Source organism: Conger conger, chromosome 13 (assembly GCF_963514075.1).
Source record: "Conger conger chromosome 13, fConCon1.1, whole genome shotgun sequence".
Lineage (NCBI taxonomy): Eukaryota > Metazoa > Chordata > Actinopteri > Anguilliformes > Congridae > Conger > Conger conger.
Window position 1 is genome coordinate 3571083 of NC_083772.1, and position 27911 is coordinate 3598993.

At 48.6% G+C, this 27911-nt stretch overlaps 1 protein-coding gene across 1 annotated transcript in view; it reads left to right on the forward strand.

Annotated features, from left to right (window-relative positions):
* Positions 1-27911, forward strand: part of LOC133107895 (calsyntenin-2-like) — a 275668-nt gene that overhangs the window by 176285 nt on the left and 71472 nt on the right. Inside the window, exons 3-5 of the mRNA XM_061217183.1 lie at positions 11132-11327; positions 20473-20681; positions 22755-22904. Coding sequence (XP_061073167.1) covers positions 11132-11327; positions 20473-20681; positions 22755-22904 — 555 coding nt within the window. The remainder of the gene's footprint in view (positions 1-11131; positions 11328-20472; positions 20682-22754; positions 22905-27911) is intronic.

The window sequence follows — 27911 nt, forward strand, 5'->3', positions numbered from 1 at the left end:
GCTAAAATAAAAGTAACTTCAAATATTAAAAACCTCTGGGACTAAGATCTGCCAAATGAAATCCTATATTGATGAAGCACAATTAGATAACAGCAGTTTTTTCTTTTGGATCATTTTGTTTCCATTGGCCGCTTGTAAACAGCTTGTACTTAGACATAGTTGTTCATTTTGCTAAGTAATTTAGACCATGTACTGTCTGTGATACAAATGTCTCTCGTTTAAAAAGGAAGAAATACTCATTCAAATGAATATTAAAAGCTTTGACCACATGCTGCTACCTAAAAGTTTTCTACTTAGACAATTGTGTGGCAGCAGTGCAATGCATAAAATCTTGTAGATACGGGTCAGGAGCTTCAGTTGATGTTCACATCAACCATCAGAATGGGGAAAAAACTTTGACTTTGACCATGGAATGATTGTTGGTGACAGACAGGGTGGTTTGAGTATCTCAGAAGCTGCTGATTGCCTGGGATTTTCACGCACATTATAGTTTGCAAAGAATGGTGCAAAAATGAAACAGAAATCCAGTTCTGCAGACAGAAACGCCTTGTCAGAGGAGAATGGCCAGACTGGTCAAAGCTGACAAGAAGGTGACAGTAACGCAAATAACCACACTTTACAACAGTGATATGCAGAAGAGCATCTCTGAACACACAACGCATCATAACTTTATGTGGATAGGCTACGGCGTATGAAGTCTAAAACATAAGTCTAATAAATACCTAATAAAGTGCTCGGTGAGTGTATATTTTGTAGCATGGAGCCTTGGCTTTGAGTCAACGTTGTGATGGAGAAGGATGGCGGTACAGAGACACTAATCCTTCAGCTGGAAAGCAACACATTGGCTCTCGTCAGAAGCTCTAATAGACTTGTTTTGCTGGCCCACAGCCTCCAGTTGGCGTACAGCTGTCATTGTTTCTTGTTCAATCTGTTTTCTCTGTCCGGTTTGAGTATTGCTATTGAAGATGCACAAGGAAGATGTGCAGGGAAGAGAAGTCCTGTAAATTACCAATATGGCGCTGCCTACATGTGCACACACGCATATATTCACACTCACACACACGCGCACGCTCTTGCTCACCCATAATAGTTTTACCTTTGAGTGTATTGGTTTCATTAGGTGACTATTATCCTACAAAGGATGCTTTTAACCCTTGTAAAACAATTTTAGTTTGTCTTCATGCTCATACATAATTTTAATCTGCTAAAGCAGGTATTTGATACAGTTGGATGAGTTTGTGTAAATGAGACACCATAAATAATTGACAGATTGCATCAGAAAGCCTGCCTGCGTTTCATTGTTGCGCTGAGCAGGTATAGTGTGATATCAGTGTCTGCGCCGTTTCTCTTCACATGACTCAAAGTATACCTTGTAAGCCAATGTGTTAGATTACGCTCTCTCCCACACACTCCAGTTCACCTTTTCTCATATTTAATAAGAAATGTGATGAGGAAAATGAGCTCGACTATATCAGCGCTGAGCAGTTCCACCTGCTTTCAGGAGTTTCTTCTCCTTTCGGATGTCATTAGACCCACAGCTCTGCGGTGGCAAGCCGAGCGATCACGTCATCGTCCACGCCGCTCAGGCCACGTCCCCACGTGGGGGTCGATGCTCGGGGCAGCTACCGCCTGACTGGGGTCTCTGCAGCCACAGGAGGTGCTGTCCGTCTGGAGGTACTGTCCGTCAGGAGGGCCTGTCCATCAGGAGGCCCTGTCCATCTGGAGGTGCTGTCCCTCAGCAGGTGCTATCCATCAGGAGGTGCTGTCCTTCTGGAGGTGCTGTCCCTCAGCAGGTGCTATCCATCAGGAGGTGCTGTCCTTCTGGAGGTGCTGTCCGTCAGGAGGCCCTGTCCGTCAGGAGGCCCTGTCCATCTGGAGGTGCTGTCCCTCAGCAGGTGCTATCCATCAGGAGGTGCTGTCCTTCTGGAGGTGCTGTCCTTCTGGAGGTGCTGTCCGTCTGGAGGTACTGTCTGTCAGGAGGCCCTGTCTATCAGGAGGCCCTGTCCATCTGGAGGTGCTGTCCCTCAGCAGGTGCTATCCATCAGGAGGTGCTGTCCTTCTGGAGGTGCTGTCCTTCTGGAGGTGCTGTCCGTCTGGAGGTACTGTCCGTCAGGAGGCCCTGTCCGTCTGGAGGTGCTGTCCCTCAGCAGGTGCTATCCATCAAGAGGTGCTGTCCTTCTGGAGGTGCTGTCCTTCTGGAGGTGCTGTCCGTCTGGAGGCCCTGTCCGTCTGGAGGAGCTGTCTGTCAGGAGGTGCTGTCTGTCTGGAGGCCCTATCCGTCAGGAGGAGCTGTCTGTCCATCTGGAGGTGCTGTCTGTCAGGAGGTGCTATCCATCAGGAGGTGCTGTCCGTCAGGAGGTTCTGTCTGTCAGGAGGTGCTGTCCTTCTGGAGGTGCTGTCCGTCTGGAGGCCCTGTCCGTCTGGAGGAGCTGTCTGTCAGGAGGTGCTGCCTGTCTGGAGGCCCTATCCATCAGGAGGCCCTGTCTGTTTGGAGGTGCTATCCATCAGGAGGTGCTGTCCGCCAGGAGGTGCTGTCCATCTGGAGGTGCTGTCCATCAGGAGGTGCTGTCCGTCAGGAGGTGCTGTCCGTCAGGAGGCCCTGTCCGTCAGGAGGAGCTGTCTGTCCATCTGGAGGTGCTGTCTGTCAGGAGGTGCTGTCTGTCAGGAGGTGCTGTCCGTGCCTTGCATCGCAGCCAATCGCCGTTAGTGTGTGTATGTGTGTGTGAGAATGGGTGAATGAGAAGCATCAATTGTACAGCGCTTTGGATAAAGGCGCTATATAAATGCCAACCATTTACCATTTGATATCAAAAGAATATGGTACAATGTTAGGCAGTGTAAAAAAAGAAAATGCTACGACATAATGCGAGAAAAAGACACAGGCCGTGGTCCAGCTATGGGAGGAATATTAACACCCATAAAACAAGAGCTGGAACAATTCCTTCAAAATGAGCCAGAAATGGGGGTGGAAGGAATAGACAAGGCTGAATTTGTGGCTGGAAAAGACTGCAGAGTGTCTAAAATTGTACTGACAATTAATTCTGTACGCTACTGAACATCCATGCAGCAAGACAATTCTTTAAATGAATACAGCTACTGCCTTTTTATGCTACCAACTGTCTCATGGCGGATAAGTATTTTGCATCTGCATCTTTTCAATAAAAAATATATATCTGAAAATAACTTATAAAAATAAACATAATTCCCATTGTTCAGCACCATGGACAGGTGTGAAGACAGGCCAATCGCTAGCACAAATTACCCAGAGGAAAAGAAAATTGGAGCTGAATTTGGTTTTGAGGACCAGAGTTGATGACTCCTGGTCTGGGCACAATTATAAGCATAGAGATCCATTTTATTTCATTCTTCCCAATTCATAATGCTCTTCATCCAGAAGAGCCAGAGAGTGTTGGCATGGATGCAGCTGACCTGGCCAAGGCGTAGCCACGTTGCCTGAACTGGTACATATCTGATGTTAATCAAACTACTTACAAATTGAAATTAAAGCGAAGATTATAGCTGACTATGGAAGAGAAGAGAGTCTCAGTTAAGTTGCCAAATCTGAAGCACACATTTAGAGATAATGAGCTACAGAAGCTCGGGGCTGAGAAGTTAAGGTAAATTAGCATGCTGACATCCAATTAGAGGACAACTAGCCACATTTTCTGTAGATCCTGGTTGTCTAAAGGCAGTTGGTGAGAGATAAGTGAAGACCGTTTCATGATTCTGCTCCCTCAAGTTATAATTGCGCATTCATGAACCAATCTCAGCTCCAGGCACATGGGAGAACCCTGTCTAGAAGACCCCATTTTCCACGGGGAAGGTGGAAGAAATGCTGTGAAATCAAAGACAGAACTGCCTTGGTAGTCCCATCCCTGCCTTGGTACTCTCTCCGTCCATGACCCTCTTCTGTCTGCTACACTCTTTCTATCTGTCTGAATAAAGTGCAATAATAATAATAATAATAAAGAACATTGGAATAGGGTGAAATATTGACACCTTAGTTCAGTCACTGAGCTGCTCAATAGGTAGAAATAAAATTATTTTCCACATATCAGCACCACTCCCCTAGAAGGGACAGAATATCTGGAAATGGGGAGATGTTTTAAATTTGTCTGACCTCCGGTACCAAACCACGCCCTGCCACGATCACATAAAGGGTCGTTAAGAAAACAGATGTAAGTGTAGTGAATTGGTCAACAGTTTCTGTACTACCGCCAAATGACTTCCATTTGATTCGATTCACTTCCATTATCTCTCGGGGTTTATTTTAATTGGGTGCTTGGGATTTTTTTGGAAAGTACTGGCATTTCTTATTTTCAAAAGTTTTAATCAAATTCAAATTGAGCAGTGTATATATTGCCAATATTTTTGTTTGTATTCTGCAGTGGACATATGAATGTATCCAAGATAAACAAATGCATACTCATTTTAGTACTTTATAAATATCTAAAATTTGTGAATTTGCTTCCTGAAAATTTGTGAAATCACTCGTATGAGCGAGTTAAGAAGAAGTCCGGTACAAGTGGTTCTTGCGTGAGGCCCATAACATTACATGACATTACATTATTGGCATTTGGCAGACGCTCTTATCCAGAGCGACTTACAGTTGATTAGACCAAGCAGGAGACAATCCTCCCCTGGAGCAATGCAGGGTTAAGGGCCTTGCTCAAGGGCCCAACGGCTGTGCGGATCTTATTGTGGCTACACTGGGATTCGAACCACTGACCTTGCGGGTCCCAGTCATTTACCTTAACCACTACGCTACAGGCCGCCCCCATAACGTTTCCATATTTCAAATCTGTATAAACTGTATATGCATGTTTTGCAACAAACGTTGCTTCCACATTTTTATTTTTTCATTTATTTAATGCCGCCATGCTGTGAAGCTGTAAAAATGTGAAATTGCGTTTGAGGCTGGCGGTGCCACACCTGAGTGGTCCGCTGGGCGTTCAGGAGGAGCGTCACACAGCTCCGGGCGATGTGAACCTCTGGGGCTGCTCGTCGAGCGCGGTGACAGAACAGGGCGGAGAGTTCAGGAGGGTGTTGCAGACCCGGTCTGAAGGACGGGGGTGTGGGGAGCACCGGCACGCCGTCAGGCTGAGGCTGAATAATTAATGGTCTTTGCGCAAAGGGCATCTGGAGGGGACGAGAGAGCCAACAAGGCTCTGTGTTTCCTGAAACAAGTCAGCGCCGGGGAGTGGAGCTGGTCTATTTTTAGTCGCGTCTCTGGTTTTCTCTCTCCCCCTGCTCCCCGTCTCCCCTCCCGCCGTAAATAGGCTGTGTAAACACGCTGCGTCTCCCAGCGCCCGTCGCTGTGCATCCATCCGTGCCGGCAGGTTGTACACGCGGAAGGCTAACTGTGCCACGGACGGAGAAAAGTGTGGGCGTGGAGTGTTTTCGGAGCAGGCCGCAGACTGAGAGCGCTGGTAATTCCGGCGCCCTACCTTGCTCAGACTGCGCTTGTCGTAATTAGGTGGGAAACTCCGTGTCCGTCCGTGGCCCTCTCTCCTGGTTGAGCAGATTTATGCGTGCGGTTTTTTTTGGAACCCGGCCTGGGCGGCACTTAGTGGGCAATCATCGTCAGCAGCTGTGCCGAGACCAGCGGAGGGACACTGGCGCTCAGTGAGGTGACGTAACTGGCAGTGCTCACACGGCCCCTGTTGTGTGCTAACTGGAAATTCCCAGAAATGCTACACCAACCAAAATGGAGGAAAGAAAAAAAACCCCACCTACGCGGCTGAGGTTCACGTAAAGTGCTGCAATTAATGATGTATATTAAGGGTGCATTAAAAAGCCGGGTTGTCGCCCGTCAGTTGTTCTCATCGGGATGCTTCATTAATTGCGTGTTGTGCTGAAGCTGTTTATTAGCTCCAGGTCAAATGGATGTTATCATCCCTGATAAGGTAGTTATTCTAACTTAATGCATGCCTACGGATCTCATTTATATCCAACCAATTTCAAACAGTAAAAGCTGCCCCAGGGGTTTTTTAAAGGAGTTATAAAGTACTCCAAAGTACTTGTGTTAGCTAATCAGCCCAAATATAAAACATTCCAATAGCATTTTTTAAAACCAAAGGAGGCCTTTTTATTTTCATTTTCAATATTATTTGATGATGTGTTTCTCTCTACCCCCCCACCCCACCCTCTGTGTCTCTCTCTTTTTCTCTCTCCCTCTCCCTCTCTCCCGCTCTCCCTCTCCCTCTCTCCCTCTCTCCCTCTCCCTCTCTCTCTCTCCCTCTCTCTCCCTCTCTCTCTCTCTCTCTCTCTCTCTCTCTCTCTCTCCCTCTCTCCCTCTCTCCCTCTCTCTCTCTCTCCCTCTCTCTCTCTCTCTCTCTCTCTCTCTCTTTCGCTCTCTAAACGTTGTTATCATCATTGCAGCGCTGTTATAGTTGAATCGGTAATTATATGGCCTTTATTTAGCCATTTTTATGGCTAATAAATTACTGCGAAGGGACTCTGAATGGTGTGTGTGTGTCAGGCCTGCTGTATTGCCTTCACTGTATTTATTATTTGTTATTGATTGAGCCGCTCTCTTTGGCTGGAGAGATTGATAGCCGCGCTGCATTGCTGTGCGTTTCAGCCGCGCAGACAGGGGCCCGGAGAGAGGCGTGTCCCCTGTGGGATCACCAGGCTCTGCTCCTCCCCAGAGGTCCCCGATCCAAGCTCCTTCTCCCCCTCCATCCTGCTCATCTTATCTCCTCCCATTCCTCAGCAATGCCTTCATTCCTCAGGAGGTTTTCAGTGGGTTACAGGGAAATATTACTGTTACAGACCAGTCTCCCACTGCAGGCTGCCAAAAATCTAATTTACTGTGCCAATACGGATGATGAAAATTATAGCAATGATGATAGTACTATTATTATTATTAGTAGTAATAGTAGTAGTATTGGTAGCTCACTTTGTTTGATTTGCTGAATTATGTCATTTAGGTGGAGGACCATATTCAGGGCCATGAAGAAAATTTATTTTATTCCTTTAATGGAATCCACGGCCCCGTGTTGTCTGTAACCCCCGACCTTTCTTTCTTTGGCCCAGAAGAGCTGTCTCAAACTCGCAGTCCCTGCAGCAGTTCCAGCACCTCAGCATTGTCAGGGAGACTGCAGGATGCCATTAAACTGTACAGAATGGTAATTAAGAGCGGGGGAGAGAACAGCCTGAAAGCATCGCTGGAAGGTCGAACAAATCATGTCTAAGCCTCACAACATGCTGGGGGAGAGTGTTTTTAATTAAAATCCCTCTCTCCCCTGACTATAGTCAGAATACAGAACCAGAATGGGTATTAATTCTTATCTCCCAAATAGAAAGCCCCAGTAATGTTTTTTTTTTTCCCCCTACTAATTTCATGAAGAGCATAATTACTGTATTTTCATTTTCGCTCTGGATGTAAAGTTAGTGGCGCTTCTCAATGCGGCAGGCGAGCCAGAACAAGTGCGAGAGAAGTGAAAATGTCTATCGCAGGCCACTTTAGATACATCCTTAAATTTCAGTTTCACAACGCTACTCCTGTTGCAAACTCCAACGCACTTTACGTAATAATGACAATACTCGCCTTATTAAATGGCGGAAATGAGTATCATAATTTACATTAGCGTCGCTGTTGCCTCGGGACAGCGTAAGTGTCTCTGCAGAGATGGTAGATTTGCGTGACATACCTGTCGCACATTAACCTTTATATTCACCTGTTCAGCGAGTTGACATTAGAGACATGGAACAGGGCGTCTGGGTCCCAGCTAGGAAATAAGCTGCATCTAAATGCAACGAAAATAATATTCTAAATACGTGGAGATTGTGTGAAATCCACGATTCCCGTATAAGTGTTGCCGTGCTGGATTTGTCCTGTTATTTGTGAAAAGGGATGTAACCCAGATCCCTATGGACAGGTGATATGGCTTTTCTTATGCGTATTCTATTACAAATTGAACAATGGCGTAATTCCACACATGCCTGAGTCTGTGGAACAGCTTGCTCAGTTCATCGCAGACAGAGGCGCAGAGCCAGCGCGTGAGGGTAGTTATCGAATCAGCGCATAGGCGTAGTTATGAAAACAGATCACAGGCACAGATATGATACTGTAGCACTGCACAATTATAACGGCAGCACACAGGCATAGATAAGCGCTGCTGTTCTCCCTGTGCATGCTGAAAATGTTTTATGGAAACACATGCCACAGTTCTCTCTGTCTAGGAAAAAAGGAAAAAAAAGAAAAAGAAAAAAATGGGCAAAATTGTCTCGGATATTATTTGCGGTCTATTATGTTCAAACATATGCCTACATATTGGTGTTAGTCAATTTCAAAAGCCAATAAAGACTTCACCGTGAAGATGTGAAAGTATAGTTATTTTTATGGTTTCATGTCATTAAGCTTCATCGTTTTTGGAGCCGCATCATAAATCGCTTTGCGTGTGTGGTGGGTGAATATAACTGCTAATTCCTGGAGTGCTAAAGCACTTCATTTAGTCAAATTTTAAATAAAACTAATCTAGTGGTGACACGGTATGTGCTCTTGCTCTCGTGGTATTTGTAAATTTTTTAATATTTCTCACTTTCATAACTCGCAGACATTCTGACATTCGGAATTAAATCCGTCTTGGAACTGTACATGTATTGCTTGGGCTGTAAGTTACCCATGGTAGGCGGGTTGGATCGCTCATTATCACAGGACAAGTGCATGAAACTATCGTCGTTGCAATCTAATGAAACAAACAAATGTTATTGTAGTATCAGTTTTTCTATGACAATAGATAGATGGATAGATAGCTGGCTACGCTCTGTGCCACGCGTGTGGGATGAAAGCAGGGCACAGACGATGCGGAGAGGCTCCATGCAGTTTCCTCATTTTCCAGCAGGTTGATCCGATTTATCCTCAGGCTCTGCCGCCTTTTTCTGAAGCGGGCTTTCCACTCTGGTTCCCGGTACCATAGCTGTTGTCCTGATTGATGTTTTCTCATTCATGTTACAAATTAAGGAGCTGTAAAGCATTTGGGTGAAGCCTCCGATATGGGCCGCTGAATCCCTATTTGTAATTCTCCTAAAGACGGCCTGTTAAGACGGAAAGTAATGGATGCTCTGCTACAGTAACTTTGGGGTGTGTGGCTCAGCGCAGGAATTAACTTCAACATCTTTTCTTCGAGAACAATCATCTGTCATGAAATACCTCCGTCTCTGGCATGAGAGACTTTTTTTCAGAACTTTTTATCATGGCTGTGCCCGTGGACTTCTTCCTAGCATGAAAATAAAAAATAAACAACATCTGTGGAACTTGTCTTTTATCATTTTTTTTGTATTTGATACTCAAATATGGATACTTTGGGAGTAATTATTAATGAATGGTGAATGCTACATGCACATCTGGATATGTGCACACCTGCCTTTTAATTACTTACAGACATGCAGATATATGTCAATTTTAGAGAGCCCATTAAATGAGCCACATATGGTGCAGTGCAGAAATGAGAGTGAGATGAATCAGTGATGGAGCCTTTGTGAGCTGGGGGGAAGAGGATACAGAACTTATAGATATAATAAAAGTTTCATGAAATCAAATTCAAATGACAGTGGGTCTGTTATCACGCCAATGCTGTTCACCTTGACCCAGCTGACCTTCTGTGAAATGTAATCCTGAAATTCATTTGCCGAGTTGAAAAGTGAATCTGGATGTTCTCAAACTCTTCACCGGAAATGTTTCAGATTGCCACATTTCTTAGATATCATTATATTTCCCCTAATGGGTATTCCCTTCATTCTCGCTGTGTGAGAATTCGGAAGGCGAGGTATGGGATGTGCAGAAGCCACATCAAACCTGTATCTTTCTCCCGCGCGGTTATCTCCGTGGTCACACACACACACAGGCTGTTGCAAATGTATTATTATTTTCCATACACGCCGGCCCATTGTGTAGCCCATTTAATTTTGATAAGTCATTGTGCAGGTGATATAAAGGGATGAATTTAAAGAGCTAAATTGTTATTTCAGCGCTACGGGAGGAAGGAGATGGGATTATAACGGGAAAGGATGAAACAAGCGGGGGGGAGGAAGAAACACTGAGAAAATAAAGTTTGGCTTATCGGGAGTCACCAGCAGCAACGTGCACACAAAGCCGAGCGGAATCCAATTTACTCTGTCCCTGTTAGTTTTAGCGATATCAGTGCAATTAGCCGTCACGGGTCAGAGTTATGCGGCTGGGGAAGTGATTTCCACAATCCCCGGAGAGAACGCTCTTTTTCGCGCGGCGCTCAAAACGTCGCCGAAGGACGGCCGACAATGGCCCCTGTTTGTGGACCTGTTTGCTGCTTATTTATTTTATTTTATTCATTTCTCTTTAAAACGCGCATTATTCCGCAGCGGCTGAGACCCCGCGTGATGTGGGACGGCGTGTGGCGTTATCGCTCCCGTTTCGGGGGGCGCGCGGGGTCAGGTCCCCTGCCTCGGCCCCCCGTGCCTGGGGAAGAGTGATTATGAAATGAATGAGCGACTTTGTTTCCTGCTGGTTTTACTATGCGGTGTGACCTTGGCCTATTAAGCTGTTGCATAGAGAAAAAAAAACAGGCACTCACTGGGAGATGTATTTTTTTGCCCTCTGCCTCAAATTAAACCCCCAGCCCCCAAGAAGGGAATGACAGAGTTACTTTACAAAAAAGGAAATAAAAGTCAGTGCAAATCCCAAGCTGCAGCTTGGAGTCTGTTTTTGTGAACCCTCTGCAGACTAAATTGCTGTCTCGGATCTCACTTTGCTTCTTTGAGTCCCTCCTTCATCTCAAACACACACACACACACACACACACACACAGACATGCACACATACATACACATCCCAGCACAGACACAAACACATACACACACACAGACATGCACACACACATACACACCCCCACGCAGACACAAACACATACACACACACACACACACACACACACACAGACATGCACACATACATACACACCCCCACGCAGACACACACAGACATGCACACACACATACACACCCCCACACAGACACAAACCCACGCACAGAGAACAGCACTATAAAATGGCGTATTTGTTTAATCTGAATGGTCGATGCCTGCGTTACTGTGCATGCCATGCAGCGGTACGCTGGAACCTAATGAAATGTGCCCCCTGTCCTCCTGCAGGAGAGATCTGCGCCTTTAAAATCCACGGGCAGGACGCTCCGTTTGAGGCGGTGGTCCTCAACAAGACGTCAGGTATCGGCCTGCTGCAGGCGAAGAGCCCCATCGACTGTGAGGCGCAGAAGGAGTACACGTTCATCGTCCAGGCCTACGACTGTGGCTCCGGCCCCAGTGGCTCGGGCTGGAAGAAGTCCCACAAGTGAGTCTCAACGTCTGCGTGCGCGGCTGTGCTTATGCGTGTCCTGATGACTGAATATATTACTGTGCCATTAATATCTCATTAATACGCGCATCCTCTGCAAAACATATGGTAATAATTAGCAGGAGTTCAGGGTCTTATATTTTTCATTAACAGAAAATTGAACCAAAACAGCTAAAAATGTAATCCTGTTATCCCTCTTGCTGCGCGCAGCGAGCTTATATTAAAATTGTTTTTGAATTACCCTGGGAAAAAACATTCCCACAAAAGAACACAAACCACACGTTGTATGCCCCTATTTTGTGTGATAAAATTCTGACTTCAAAACTGTAGCAGAGGAGCTAGTGTGAACTCAGAAAGCTTGCAGAGCTCACAGGAGGGAAGATGGTAAAACAGTCCCCTAAATTCAATGAAATGCATCAAAGAATCAAAGTGTAAATACAATTCCATTTTTTTTTTCTTATGCTCATAAGGACTGAAAATATATGAAACAGTAAAATGTCTGGTCTGAACATTGTGGATCCATTTAACTTTATCTTTACTGTATATACAGTGGGTAGCAGTGCTGCCTCACAGCAAGGACGCCCTGGGTTTGAATCCCTGTCAGCCGGGGCCTCTCTGTGCGGAGTTTGCATGTTCTCCCCGTGTTTGCGTGGGTTTCCTCCGGGTACTCCGGTTTCCTCCCACAGTCCAAAGACATGCAGGTTAGACTGATTGGAGAGTCTAAATTGCCCGTAGGTATGTGTGTGTGAGTGAATGGTGTGTGTGCCCTGCGATGGACTGGTGACCTGTCCAGGGTGTATTCCTGCCTTTCTCCCAATGTATGCTGGGATAGGCTCCAGCCCCCCTGCGACCCTGTTCAGGATAAGCGGGTTAAGATGATGGATGGATGGGTATAATTTTAATTGTACAACCTATATGAATAAAAAAATATATGTTTTTGAATAGATTTACATACAGATACGTATAATATTATATTTACGTACGTTTCAACGTTTACTTAAATGACGACACCATGAAGCAGTATGCACACGTACAGGACAGGCCCAGCGGGATTGCGGTGGTCTGGTGGTGCTCAGCAGGGAATATGAGTGGATGGGGGGAGGTAAACACGTCCGTGCCTGGCTGTTAAGACGCAGGTGCGTTGGGCTTGCTTATCTCTCCGGGCCCTGGTGGATGCAGATTTCGCTGGTGGCCTCTCAGATTGCTCCTTGTCCTTTCGATAGGTATCTAAACTCCATTTCACAAATTCTGCAATCCTCCGTGTCCTTTGCTGAACCTTTGAATTAGCCGCGCGGAACCCGAGGGCCTTCAAAAACGCTACCTCTTCGATTTCCAGGAGAGATAATCTCCTTGTTGACGGTCGGTGGTTTTCAGACTTGATGCCGCTGCTTTCGTGTAGTTGGCTTGGCATTCAAATTATGTTTGTAATGGTGAATATGCTCTGACAGCTCTACCCCTCTGGAGGGTCCACATGCTGCTGCGCCTATCGTGGCCTGCCATGTACGAAACATAATAAGCTGCAAAAGCTGTATTATAATGTCAATAATGGAGTCAGCGTTCGTTATGTAGGTTTATACGGAAATGTTATTTACAGTACAGACACACACACATACTCACATACACACGCTTTCTCCTTCCTTCTCTCTCTCTCTCTCTCTCTCACAAACACACACACACACACACGCTATAATATTTCAGAGCTGGTGTAAAACTGCCAGTGTCTTTTGACAAACAGGTTGGTTGTGACTTGTTCTAAAGAGCTTGTCAGCTCTCTGATGAACACCCTGAGCACCACGCCACAGTTCTCCATCACCAAGTGCTTCCTCCGCCATCACCCTCCCATAGGCACCCTGACAGCACTGCTGCAAAAGTAATCCCCCACTTCATCACGGAGGCCAACGCCCCTCTATCACTCCACCCCATCCCTCCATCACAGAGCCCAATGCCCTCTATCACTCCACCCCATCCCTCCATCACTGCCCCTCTATCACTCCACCCCATCCCTCCATCACAGAGCCCAACGCCCCTCTATCACTCCACCCCATCCCTCCATCACAGAGCCCAATGCCCCTCTATCACTCTATCCCCATCCCTCCATCACAGAGCCCAATGCCCCTCTATCACTCCACCCCATCCCTCCATCACAGAGCCCAACGCCCCTCTATCACTCCACCCCATCCCTCCATCACAGAGCCCAATGCCCCTCTATCACTCCACCCCATCCCTCCATCACAGAGCCCAATGCCCCTCTATCACTCCACCCCATCCCTCCATCACAGAGCCCAATGCCCCTCTATCACTCCACCCCATCCCTCCATCACAGAGCCCAATGCCCCTCTATCACTCTACCCCATCCCTCCATCACAGAGCCCAATGCCTCTCTATCACTCTACCCCATCCCTCCATCACAGAGCCCAATGCCCCTCTATCATTCCACTCTACCCCATCCCTCCATCACAGAGCCCAATGCCCCTCTATCACTCCACCCCATCCCTCCATCACAGAGCCCAACGCCCCTCTATCACTCCACCCCATCCCTCCATCACAGAGCCCAACGCCCCTCTACCACTCTACCCCATCCCTCCATCACAGAGCCCAATGCCTCTCTATCACTCTACCCCATCCCTCCATCACAGAGCCCAATGCCCCTCTATCATTCCACTCTACCCCATCCCTCCATCACAGGGATATGGGTTAGTCCGTGGTGGATATGGGTTAGTCCGTGGGGGATATGAGTTAGTCCGTGGTGGATATGGGTTAGTCCGTGTTGGATATGGGTTAGTCCGTGGGGGATATGAGTTAGTCCGTGGGGGATATGGGTTAGTCCGTGGGGGATATAGGTTAGTCCGTGGGGGATATGGGTTAGTCCGTGGGGGATATGGGTTAGTCCGTGGGGGATATGGGTTAGTCCGTGGGGGATATGGGTTAGTCCGTGGTGGATATGGGTTAGTCCGTGGGGGATATGGGTTAGTCCGTGGTGGATAAGGGTTAGTGCGTGGTGGATATGGGTTAGTCCGTGAGGGATATGGGTTAGTCCATGGGGGATATGGGTTAGTCCGTGGTGGATATGGGTTAGTCCGTGGGGGATATGGGTTAGTCCGTGGGGGGGATATGGGTTAGTGCGTGGTGGATATGGGTTAGTCCGTGGGGGATATGGGTTAGTCCGTGGTGGCTATGGGTTAGTCCGTGGGGGATATGGGTTAGTCCGTGGGGGATATGGGTTAGTCCGTGGTGGATATGGGTTAGTCCGTGAGGGATATGGGTTAGTCCATGGGGGATATGGGTTAGTCCGTGGGGGATATGGGTTAGTCCGTGGGGGATATGGGTTAGTCCGTGGGGGATATGGGTTAGTCCTTGGGGGATATGGGTTAGTCCGTGGGGGATATGGGTTAGTCCGTGGTGGCTATGGGTTAGTCCGTGGTGGATATGGGTTAGTCCGTGGTGGATATGGGTTAGTCCGTGGGGGATATGGGTTAGTCCGTGGGGGATATGGGTTAGTCCGTGGTGGATATGGGTTAGTCCGTGGGGGATATGGGTTAGTCTGTGGTGGATATGGGTTAGTCCGTGGGGATATGGGTTAGTCCGTGGTGGCTATGGGTTAGTCCGTGGTGGATATGGGTTAGTCCGTGGTGGCTATGGGTTAGTCCGTGGTGGATATGGGTTAGTCCGTGGGGGATATGGGTTAGTCCGTGGGGGGGATATGGGTTAGTGCGTGGTGGATATGGGTTAGTCCGTGGTGGATATGGGTTAGTGCGTGGGGGATATGGGTTAGTCCGTGGGGGATATGGGTTAGTCCGTGGGGGATATGGGTTAGTCCATGGGGGATATGGGTTAGTCCGTGGTGGATATGGGTTAGTCCGTGGTGGATATGGGTTAGTCCGTGGTGGATATGGGTTAGTCCGTGGGGGATATGGGTTAGTCCGTGGGGGATATGGGTTAGTCCGTGGGGGATATGGGTTAGTCCGTGGGGGATATGTGTTAGTCCGTGGGGGATATGGGTTAGTGCGTGGTGGATATGGGTTAGTCCGTGGGGGATATGGGTTAGTCCGTGGGGGATATGGGTTAGTCCGTGGGGGATATGGGTTAGTGCGTGGTGGATATGGGTTAGTCCGTGGTGGATATGGGTTAGTGCGTGGTGGATATGGGTTAGTCCGTGGGGGATATGGGTTAGTCCGTGGTGGATATGGGTTAGTCCGTGGGGGATATGGGTTAGTCTGTGGTGGATATGGGTTAGTCCGTGGGGATATGGGTTAGTCCGTGGGGGGGGTATGGGTTAGTGCGTGGTGGATATGGGTTAGTCCGTGAGGGATATGGGTTAGTCCGTGGTGGATATGGGTTAGTCCGTGGTGGATATGGGTTAGTCCGTGGTGGATATGGGTTAGTCCGTGGGGGATATGGGTTAGTCCGTGGGGGATATGGGTTAGTCCGTGGTGGCTATGGGTTAGTCCGTGGTGGATATGGGTTAGTCCGTGGTGGCTATGGGTTAGTCCGTGGTGGATATGGGTTAGTCCGTGGGGGATATGGGTTAGTCCGTGGGGGGGGTATGGGTTAGTGCGTGGTGGATATGGGTTAGTCCGTGGTGGATATGGGTTAGTCCGTGGTGGATATGGGTTAGTCCGTGGTGGATATGGGTTAGTCCGTGGTGGATATGGGTTAGTGCGTGGGGGATATGGGTTAGTCCGTGGGGGATATGGGTTAGTCCGTGGGGGATATGGGTTAGTCCGTGGTGGATATGGGTTAGTCCGTGGTGGATATGGGTTAGTCCGTGGTGGATATGGGTTAGTCCGTGGGGGATATGGGTTAGTCCGTGGGGGATATGGGTTAGTCCGTGGGGGATATGGGTTAGTGCGTGGTGGATATGGGTTAGTCCGTGGGGGATATGGGTTAGTCCGTGGGGGATATGGGTTAGTCCGTGGGGGATATGGGTTAGTCCGTGGGGGATATGGGTTAGTGCGTGGTGGATATGGGTTAGTCCGCGGTGGATATGGGTTAGTGCGTGGTGGATATGGGTTAGTCCGTGGGGGATATGGGTTAGTCTGTGGTGTAGACTGTGTGGGAGCCTCGGTCGGCACACTAGCCCACGCGGCGGGGAGGCGGCGGTAAACAACTCCACTGTGGTGGGAACACAGTACAGAGCCCCCGCTCCTCTCCGCTGCTTCCTCCCAGACATCAAAGCAGCGCAAAATCAGCACCTGGCGAGTCTCAGCGCCCCCAGAGACTTTCCTTCCCACTCGTTTAAGCACAAATTTGAAGAATTGTTTTTCAGTCATGGTCCTCGCGCTGCGCACTTTGAGGCCGTCCCTCTCCCGGCCCTGTGCTGGAAATGAGCTGTAAAGCAGGGCTCATCCCCCTCCTGCCAAGGCCTAAATTGCATGAGACATGTTGAGGTAGAAGTCGAAGAACAGTCGGGAGAATTATACAGTGACGGTGACAATGTACGAGATTAGGAATGACATGGGGAAACTGGGAATCTCAGTGTGCGTTCTGCCTCTCAAAGGGCTTCTCTTTCCTCTCTCTCTGCCTTACCCTCTCTTTCACCTTCCTTCTTTCCTGTTCTCTCTCTCTTCTCTCTCTCTCTCTCTCTCTCTCTGAAAATGCATGACACATTTTTAAATACCTTTAGCAGAAGCTTCCCCAGCGGTACATCCAGCTGAAACCCCTGTTTCCCATGTGATGAAGTGCCCCGTCATCCGTGAGAAAACCCCGGCCGGGCCGCCAGTCCCCGGGTGAGGTATACCTGCCCGCTGTCCTGTCCAGGGGGGCAGGTTCAGTTGGCACTCAGCTGCCTCCCTGTGTTCCTGTGGTCTGGCTGTAGTGGCTGTGTGTGCACTGCGTCTCAGACGGTCTGCACGGTGAAGAGGGGCAGCAGCACTGCACAGCTACAGATGACACTTGCTAATTTGCACTTTACTAAACTGAAGTCAAATATTACCGCTCTACAAATATTATTGGTCTTTTCAGAGTCGGCGGAAAGGTTATAGACGCATTCATTTTATAAAGGTTATTAACTTAAAAGGTCAAATTAATATGTCGAGGATTTCCTCTGCACGGTGTGAGGAGCGTGTTCACACGGACTCAGATCCGCCCGGGCATTGCTGTGGCTCCCTCCACTCCATTAGGTTCACTTTGGTTCACTTTGACGATTCGATTTTACGGGAGAAAATCTGATTAACCCCCGGCAGCAGTGGCCGGTGGCTCCGGGGATTTGAACCCGTGGCCCTGAGCCTGGCGCTGTGACCATTAATCGATACGCCTGGCTCATCGCAGCGCTCTGCACTTTAGCCCGCGCTCACGTCCGTAAAGACAGCTGTGAGCACTAATTATCGCTCCGTTCCCCCGTGCCTGTATGTGCTGTGGTCTCCGCTAAGAGCGAGTGGGAAAGGGAACTGACCACACGCAGTCCTCCGCTGCATATTTAAACAAGCCTGGACTGCTGTCAAAATACAGCTTACCGGTCCAGGAAAACAAAGGCAGGTCTGGGAAGAAAAAGGGGGAAAGAAATATATATTTCTCCGTTCTGATCGGTTCTAATGCTGCTGGTGGGCTCCCCGTCGTGAAGGGGCGATGTTGGAAAGTTGACTCATATCCACCGGGGATGTATGAAAGAAGCCTGTCTGACATTTATTCTCAAATTAGGAAGGCACAAGACACACATCTGCTGTCTGTGTGGTTATTTACTGTGAACATTATTTAACACTCGCTGGCAAGCAGAAGACTGTCTAAGGGACTTTGTGAGCAGAATGGAAAATAAAACAGCGCTAATGAAATGACACTTTATTTTATCCTCCGCGCGCGCACTGTTTACGCAGCGCTGCCGCGGCGGCTGAGCTAGCCCGGCTCCGCGGCGCGGCGATGCTGCCAGCACTAATAACGAGCTGCTAAACGCACGTTTGCGGCGGCCTGCCCAGCGGTACGCGGCCTGGCGCGGCGGCGCGGCGCGGGGCTGCCCGTTTCCAGGTGTGCGCCATCAGGTAGCCCTCCCCTACGGCTGCCCGCTTGGCACGTCTTGCCTGCCTCTCCCCCGAGCTGGAGCTGGAGTGAACAAGCCCTGTGCATTAATATGACAAGACAAGCAGTTGTGAAGGATTCATGGGCCCCCCCTGCTGGCCGAGCTCACGCCGGCCGTCTGTCATTGTTTGCCCGTCCCTATTCTCAGCCTCCTGATTTACACCAGGCCCCGCTCTCCCAGAGAGCCCAGTGGAGAGAGGCAGCGCTGCCGTGTGTGTGTGTGTGTGTGTGTGTGTGTGTGTGCTGTACCGTGTGTGTGTGTGTGTGGGTGCTGTACCGTGTGTGTGTGTGTGTGTGCTGTACCGTGTGTGTGATGTACCGTGTGTGTGTGTGTGTGTGTGTGTGTGCTGTACCGTGTGTGTGTGTGTGTGTGTGTGTGTGTGCTGTACCGTGTGTGTGTGTGTGTGGGTGCTGTACCGTGTGTGTGTGTGTGTGTGTGTGTGTGTGCTGTACCGTGTGTGTGTGTGTGTGGGTGCTGTACCGTGTGTGTGTGTGTGTGTGCTGTACCGTGTGTGTGATGTACCGTGTGTGTGTGTGTTTGTGTGTGTGCTGTATCGTATGTGTGTGTGTGTGTTTGTGTGTGTGCTGTATCATGTGTGTGTGTGTGTGTGTGTGTGTGTGCTGTACCATGTGTGTGATGTACCGTGTGTTTGTGTGTGTGCTGTATCGTGTGTGTGTGTGTGTGTGTGTGTGTGTGTGTGTGCTGTACCGTGTGTGATGTACTGTGTGTGTGTGTGTGTGTGTTACGGTGTGTGTGTGTGTGATGTACCGTGTGTGTGATGTACCGTGTATGTGTGTGTGTGTGTGATGAACCGTGTGCTTGTGTGTGTGTGCGTGTGTGTGCGTGCGTGTGCGTGCGTGTGCGTGCGTGTGCGTGCGTGTGTGTGTGTGTGTGCGTGCGTGTGTGTGTTTGTGTACGTCTGTGTGTGTGTGTGTGTACGTGTGTGTGTGTGTGTGTGTGCTGTACCGTATGTTTGTGTGTGTGCTGTACCGTGTTTCTGATGTACCGTGTGTTTGTGTGTGTGCTGTATCGTGTGTGTGTGTGTGTGTGTGCGCTGTACCATGTGTGTGTGTGTGTGTGCATGCGTGTGTGTGTGCTGTACCATGTGTGTGTGTGTGTGTGTGTGTGTGTGAGGTATGCATGTCTGTGTGTGACAGGCTGGGATGCTATCGGCAGTTGCCCTTAACTTTGACACTCATTTGAAAACAAGATTTTATTTATTCATTTATTTGGTGAGGTCAAAAAGTTCAGGGAACATTTTTTTATTGAATACACACCAGGAATAGAGTTTGCATGTGTGTGTACGAGCATGTGAGTCTGTACATGTGCATGATAATATGGGCAAATATGCCTATTGGTGTAGTAGTCAACCCATTTGGATGCAGGCCATAGGAAGGATTCACTTGAGGTCAGGAAAAGGTACTGGATTATTTTGAGTAAATTTCCATACAGTCGTATGCAAACATTTGGGCACTCCTGGTCAAAAAAGCCTTTTACAATTAATAACTTTGTGAACAGATATTAATTGTAAAATGCTTTTTGGCCAGGGGTGCCCAAATTGTTGCATATGACTGCATGTATGAATCCCTTAGATGGAGTGTGCTGATCATGTAATTAGAGGCAGAGAGAAAATAAGAATCTATTCTCTTTCTTTTATGATCTGAGGAAAACTGTTTGATCCCTCAGAACGTGTATTTTCATAATGGGATTTCTGTGTCTACCAGATGTTCAGAGGAGTTTAATATGGGCAGCATACTGCTACTGTCTCTTTAATAATTTCAGTCAAAGCAGCTTACACAGTCAGTTCATGGATGCATTTTTAATGTCCATTGTTGCTGGAGGACATTTCGGGTAAAAAGGCCCGCGCATTACCGCCCGGCCGACCGACCCGAACACTGACGGTGCGCTCAGCCTCCCATCTGCACCTCCCGTGCTTTTGGGCGCAGCTTGACGTAAACTAATGCGTCCCCGCAATTGGTTTTGACGATTCGTTCAGGGGTTTTAAACAGTTCATTAAGAGTCATGACGGGAACGCTGTGCGCTCCATACGGAGCCTGTCCCTGACTCCACCCCGTAGCAGCTGCTGTGACTCACCCCTCTCTCTCTCTCTCTCCGCCGTCTCCGCCCCGCCAGGGCGGTGGTGCACATCCAGGTGAACGACGTGAACGAGTTCCCGCCCGCGTTCCGGGAGCCGGTGTACCGGGCGGCGGTGACGGAGGGCAAGATCTACGACAGCATCCTGCAGGTGGAGGCCACGGACCAGGACTGCTCCCCGCAGTACAGCCAGATCTGCAACTACGACATCGTCACGCCGGACACGCCCTTCGCCATCGACCGCAACGGTACTCCGCCGTCCCGCGTACACAGATCTGCTCATGTCCAGCCGTCTGGGATTCCTGTTCTCTGTGCCCGTAGCTCTCCCGCAGAAATGGGTCTGGTTAGAGTTCCCTGGCACTTGACTCCTTCCGGCAGAGGTGCTGTATTTGGCGGGGGGCGGGGAGCAGGGGCGGGTTGGATGATTACACACTTCCTGCTGGGCAGAGTTGGAGCAGAGGGGCCCGCTCTGCCGATCCTCCGCCCAGAGTCCTCCCAGCGTCTGGATGACGAGCGGCGCTCTGCGTTCAATTAGAGCCGAATTCACAGAGAATGATGCATGGGGCCGCCAGGCTGCATTTTGTTCGGAGGGCTTTCGTGCCATCATTAACCGTGGATCAGAGACCTGGGCGGGTTATTAAATACAACACGTCTTCTGGCTTTCGGTGGCTGAGAGAGAGAGAGAGAGAGAGAGGGAGAGAGAGGGAGAGAGAGAGAGGGAGAGAGAGAGAGAGAGAGAGAGAGAGAGGGAGAGAGAGAGAGAGGGAGAGAGAGAGAGAGAGGGAGAGAGAGAGAGAGAGAGAGAGAGAGGGAGGTAGGGAAGAGCTCCTTTCATCTGAAGAGGCTGATAGAATTGGTTGAATACATTTAGATCTTTTTCTGAGAACACGTGCAATAAAGATATTACATACCAGGCAGTGCCCCTTACCCCACACCCCACAGACTGTGTCCCTTACCTCAGGGCCCCCAGGCTGTGTCCCTTACCACAGGGCCCCAGACTGTGTCTCTTACCACAGCCCCCCAGACTGTGTCCCTTACCACTGGGCCCCAGACTGTGTCTCTTACCCCACACCCCACAGACAGTGCCCCTTACCACAGCCCCCCAGACTGTGTCCCTTACCACAGCCCCCCAGACTGTGTCCCTTACCACAGGGCCCCCAGACTGTGTCCCTTACCACTGGGCCCCCAGACTGTGTCCCTTACCACAGCCCCCCAGACTGTGTCCCTTACCACAGGGCCCCCAGACTGTGTCCCTTACCACTGGGCCCCCAGACTGTGTCTCTTACCACAGCCCCCCAGACTGTGTCCCTTACCACAGGGCCCCAGACTGTGTCCCTTACCACTGGGCCCCAGACTGTGTCTCTTACCACAGACTGTGTCTCTTACCACAGACTGTGTCTCTTACCACAGAGCCCCAGACTGTGTCTCTTACCACAGGGCCCCAGACTGTGTCTCTTACCACAGACTGTGTCTCTTACCACAGACTGTGTCTCTTACCACAGCCCCCCAGACTGTGTCTCTTACCACAGAGCCCCAGACTGTGTCCCTTACCACAGAGCCCCAGACTGTGCCCCTTACCACAGGGCCCCCAGACTGTGCCCCTTACCACTGGGCCCCAGACTGTGTCTCTTACCACAGGGCCCCCAGACTGTGTCCCTTACCACAGCCCCCCAGACTGTGTCCCTTACCACAGGGCCCCAGACTGTGTCCCTTACCACAGCCCCCCAGACTGTGTCCCTTACCACAGCCCCCCAGACTGTGTCTCTTACCACTGGGCCCCAGACTGTGTCTCTTACCACAGCCCCCCAGACTGTGTCCCTTACCACAGAGCCCCAGACTGTGCCCCTTACCACACGGCCCCAGGCTGTGTCCCTTACCACAGAGCAAATATTATAAATGTGACAAATATTTCACTTGTTTCTTTGAAATACTGAAAAATATCCCAATAGTATCATTTTCATGAGACTCTCCGTGACTTGAACAGACCTGCCTCCTTCAGTGAAAAGTGTAGACTTCTGTTACAGCAGGAAAGGGAGGAAAATGCAATGTATTATTTTTCCCCTGTTATCAGTAGTCATAGTACATTTTGTCTGCTGACACAGATAACTTGATATTGCAATTTAAAAAAAGGAAATTGTGTCTCCATCAACCGAAAAAAAACCCCATTGCAAACACGGAGGAAGGCAAGGAAGGTACTGTAGGATTCATCACACAGTGTTCAATAATGCCTAATCCTTTAAAGGAAATAGTTTGTTTTTTCCCCACATGTTTTTTTTGTTTTTCCTGAAATTAATCCTGTATCTGTTCTTGCTCTCTTTCAGGTAACATCAGGAACACGGAGAAGCTCAGCTATGATCGACAGCAGCAGTACACCGTGATGGTGACGGCGTTGGACTGTGGCCAAAAGAGGGCCACAGAGAACGCCCTGGTGCACATCGACATCAAGCCGGTCTGTAAACCTGGCTGGCAAGGTGAGCTGCCCTCCAGCCGTGGCCTGCCCACCCCTGACCTGTCAGTAACACATCCACCCAGCTGTGGTCTGCCCACCCCTGACCTGTCAGTAACACATCCCCACCGCTGTGGTCTGCCCACCCCTGACCTGTCAGTAACACATCCACCCAGCTGTGGTCTGCCCACCCCTGACCTGTCAGTAACACATCCCCACCGCTGTGGTCTGCCCACCCCTGACCTGTCAGTAACACATCCCCACCGCTGTGGTCTGCCCACCCCTGACCTGTCAGTAACACATCCCCACCGCTCTGGCCTGCCACCCCTGACCTGTCAGTAACACATCCCCACCGCTGTGGCCTACCCACCCCTGACCTGTCAGTAACACATCCCCCCCAGCTGTGGCCTGCCCACCCCTGACCTGTCAGTAACACATCCCCCCCAGCTGTGGCCTGCCCACCCCTGACCTGTCAGTAACACATCCCCCCCAGCTGTGGTCTTCCCACCCCTGACCTGTCAGTAACACATCCCCACCGCTGTGGCCTACCCACCCCTGACCTGTCAGTAACACATCCCCCCCAGCTGTGGCCTACCCACCCCTGACCTGTCAGTAACACATCCCCCCCAGCTGTGGTCTGCCCACCCCTGACCTGTCAGTAACACATCCCTGATTTATCAGACGTAAACTTGTGTACATTGTGTACACATTGTTTGAGTTGCAGGCTTTCTGTTTCTCTTATCTTTTGAATCAAAACGTATTCATCCCATTTTGCATGTTACAATTTCCTCCAAATCTGCCCTCTAAAGCCCCTCGCCATTGGGGGTAATTTTAATTAATTGATTTTTTCACTTTGTCCAAGAAATGTTTCAAGGGGAGATGATGACGTCATGTGAAGTTTAAGTAATTTATTTTCCTTGGAAGCATTTGTATTACCTACAACCAATATTAGGCACTAAGTAGGCTCATTGTTACTATTTTATTTTTTTGTTCTATTAAGCCGCTTGCGTGTGTGTGTGCATGTGCATGTGTGTCTGTGTGTGTGTGTGTGTGTGTGTGTGTGTGCGTGTGTGTGTGTGTGTGTGCACGTGTGTGTGTATGATGCCCCACCCAGGTAAATGGCCACCAGCCACCACTGGTTGTGGTAAACCTGTACCTACCACTAACTACTCCAAAATAATACTGTACTGGCTCCTTGATTTAACACCCACCAATCATTTACAGTACTGTACCAGTTTCTATAGTCATGGTCCATTACACATATGAGCCACAAATAGACCATTCATATCAATATCATATATCATCTGCTCAGCTGAGATCTTTTTCCAGGCTGACAAAATTATCCCCAGAGAAATGTCCCATCAGGATATCTGAGTTCATAGATGATCATTTGTGTCTGAATGAATAATAATAAGAGTGAACTGCCATTTTCAGATTATAACAATGTCATATTTCAGATTTCAATTTTGGTGGGGGTTTTTTTTGTGAAGATAAAAATGTTGAGTGTTACAGAAGTGGGGAGTGAGATTGGCCAGGGCTCTGGGATGGCCGAGCTGACTTGGCTTCTCTTCGCATGGCTACACATTTCATTGGGGTTTTTAAACGAGCGTTCTCACAGGACTGCCATGAACCCATGACTCAGATTTGACATTTTTCATTTATGTCACCACCTTTAAATGTACCTATAGTCTAGAGTGCATCAGCACTATGTCAAACCTGAACTGAACACCCAAAGGGTACCTGCTTCCACTGTGAGCTCCGTAATCTATTCCATGCTCTGATAGCTGTGTAAAATACCTCCGCAAAACTGACCACCTTTTTCGGCTTGTTCTGCTGACTGAACTAAACTTTAAGTAACCCTCAGTGAGTTATAATATATATCTCTATCAGAGGCACCCAGTGTTTCCTTTTCATGAACTGAAAGGTTTGATTTAACTTTAAATCAAAGCTTGATACCCAGACCCAGTCTTGCACATTGTGTGTGTGTGTGTGTGTGTGTGTGTGTGTGTGTGTGTGTGCACAACACAACACTATAGTGTGGTCTGAAGAAAGGCATGGAGATATTCTCGATGTATCTGCACGTAGTACACAGTGCCCAGCATTCCATCAGCGTTTCATTTGATCAATCGCATTTTTTGGGTAGAGTGAATTGTGTACAGGATTTGTCACAATACGCTTCACGGTTTACCTGATCTCAGCCCTCAACAGAGTGAGCCTGAGGGCAACAGTCGCAAGGAATCTTTCCTGGAAGACATGCAGAGAGAAACCTGGGGAGGAACCCGACTCAGTGGGGGGGGGGGGGGGGGGGTTCTCCTCTGGCTGCCGCAGGGTGTAGGTATACAACGTCAGCCAGTTTCAGACAGATTGCATGAACCGACCAAAGGTGGCAGTCCAGGCTGGAGCAGTGGACCTATGGGGGCAGACAGCAGGCCCCAGGGTGACTTGGAAAAGGGGCAGTTGTCACTTCGGCGAGACTGGGAAACAAATAAAATAATTAGGTAAAAGCTATGGGTAAAAACAAGGATAGAGATAGAAGAGAGAGTCGACTCGGCACCTGAGAGTCCCCTGGGAGGGATCTGCTGCACTTCCAGGAGTTTGACTGTCATTTACCGCACGGAGAGAGGGGGAGAACCCGCACCCAACACAAAATAAATGATAAAAAGTATTTACCTGGGTTCTGGGAAAACGTGAGAAACCAACACAAATGAAAATAAGAAAGGCAAAAGAAAGTCAAAGCAGCTCCCCGCTTTTGTGCACTGAACTGAAGGATGAGCGAAATTAAAGAAAAACCACACTACAAAACCGACACTCTTGGCGCGTTCTACCAGTCTCATAACATACATTCAGTGAGCACTTTATTAGGTATTTATTCGACTTTAGAAGTCCTCTGCTGCTGTAGCCTACTAGAGTTCTACTTAGAGTTATGAGGCGTTGTGTTTTCAGTGACGCTCTTCTGCATACCACTGTTGTAATGTGTGGTTATTTGTGTTACTGTCACCTTCCTGAACAGTCTGGCCCTTCTCCTCTAACGTCTCTCATTAACAAGGCGTTTCTGTCTGCAGAACTTTCTGCACCATTCTCTGCAAACTAGAGACTGTTGTGCGTGAAAATGTGCGTGAAAATCCCAGGAGATCAGCAGTTTTTGAGATACACAAATGACCCTGTTTGGTACCAACAATCATTCATTCCATGGTCAAAGTCACTTAGATCACATTTCTTCCTTATTTTGATATCTGGTCTGAACAACAGCTGAACCTCTTGATCACATCAGCATGCCTTTATGTATTCTGTAGCTGCCACGTGATTGGCTGATTAAATATTTTCCTTAACAAGCTAGTGTACAGGTCTACCTAATGCAGTGGTCACTGAGTGTATAATCCCTATCAAGTGGTTAGTATGGCAGCATAACTACTAGGACAGAGACAGAGAACCCACACAAGCATAAAAAAAAGTCAAGCAACCTACCTACCCTCCAAGAGCCTGCCTGTGAAAATGGGCTACAAATTAACATTCTTGCAGCTTTCACACAATGTTGTGATCCAGTTAGACATGACTCAACTTTATACCTTTTTCATACTGTGCACACTAATTTAGTGTCTCCCTCTCCAGAGCCCAATAAAAGAGACACGGAGAGGGAAGTCAGTCAATACAGCATTTATTTATCTGTTCCGATTTCCGATGATGTATCATGCTGTTTCAAGCAGGGGAATCTGCTACACCTGCCCTGAAAAATCAGTTTTCCTCTGGGATGATGCCCAGGAGATGGTCTGGCTCCACACTTCTTAATGTCGTTAGAGTCTGCAGGGGTGTGAGGGGTAAGGAGCAAAGGCATACGTCAGGCACGTCTCACCACGACACCACACTTCTCCCCTTACGATGCAACCGATGAACACAGATTGAGGAACTGCTACCGTGCGGGAGATCATCTAAACGCCCCCCTTTTTAGCCCTGGGCCGGTCCCGTGTCGCCCCCCTGTGAGGAGATCGCTGTACCTATCGGGAGCTTTAAGCCAACATTAGCTAATTGTGTTTAACCAGAGCTTTGAGCCCAGCGGAGTCCTGAATACCAAATCGTTGTGCAGGCTGCGTTAATCCCAACGCAAACATTTAAAGACAAAGAAATGTGTGTGACAGGGAGACATGGCAGGAAATTACAGCACTATCAGAAATTACATATTTGGCACAAAATGGTTTCACAGGTGTTTCTGGTTAGTCAGGTGTGCTCAAATGAAGTGTTTGCAGAAAAGCGCTTGCAGAGAATGGTGCGATGATGAAAGAACTTGTGTGAGCGAAAGAAAGGCCACAAACGCTCAAGTAACAGCTTTTTACAATAGTGGCGTGTGATAGTTTGGCTGTATACCCCATACACCAACGGGCATCTCTGAATGCAGGATGAGTCAAACCTTGAAGTGGTCTCATGCAGCAGATGGTTCCACTACTGTCAGACCAGGAAAAACTGGCACGACGAATCTTTATTTCTGCTAAGACGCATAGCAGTAGAGTCAGAACTTGGTGTGAGCAGTGTGGATCCATGGATATATCCTGGCTTGTGCCAGGTGGTGGTGTAATGATGTGGGAAATGTTTTCTTGACACACACTATGCTCCTTAATGCTAATTGAGCATTAATAGAATGCCACGGCCTACCTGTGCAGTATTGTTGGCACGTGCATCCCTTTGTGTCGCCACAGTCTACCCTTTTTTAAATGGATACTTCCGGAAGGATAATCTGCCATGTCACATAGTATGCACCGCCTCAAGCTGGCTCCACAGACATGACTGTGCAGGGTTCAGTTTACTCCAGTGGCCTACACAGTTCCTAACGCTCAATCCAGTCTCGCTTCAGGATGAGGGGAAACAGGAGTATGCAGTATGAAGTGTGTGTGGCCAAAAAAATCTGAATTAACTGTGTGATGATATGGTAAATGGTAAATGGTGGGCATTCATATAGCGCCTGTATTCAAAGCACTCTACAATTGATGCTTCTAATGTACCCATTCATACACAATATCAAATCACATAATATCAAGTCAGC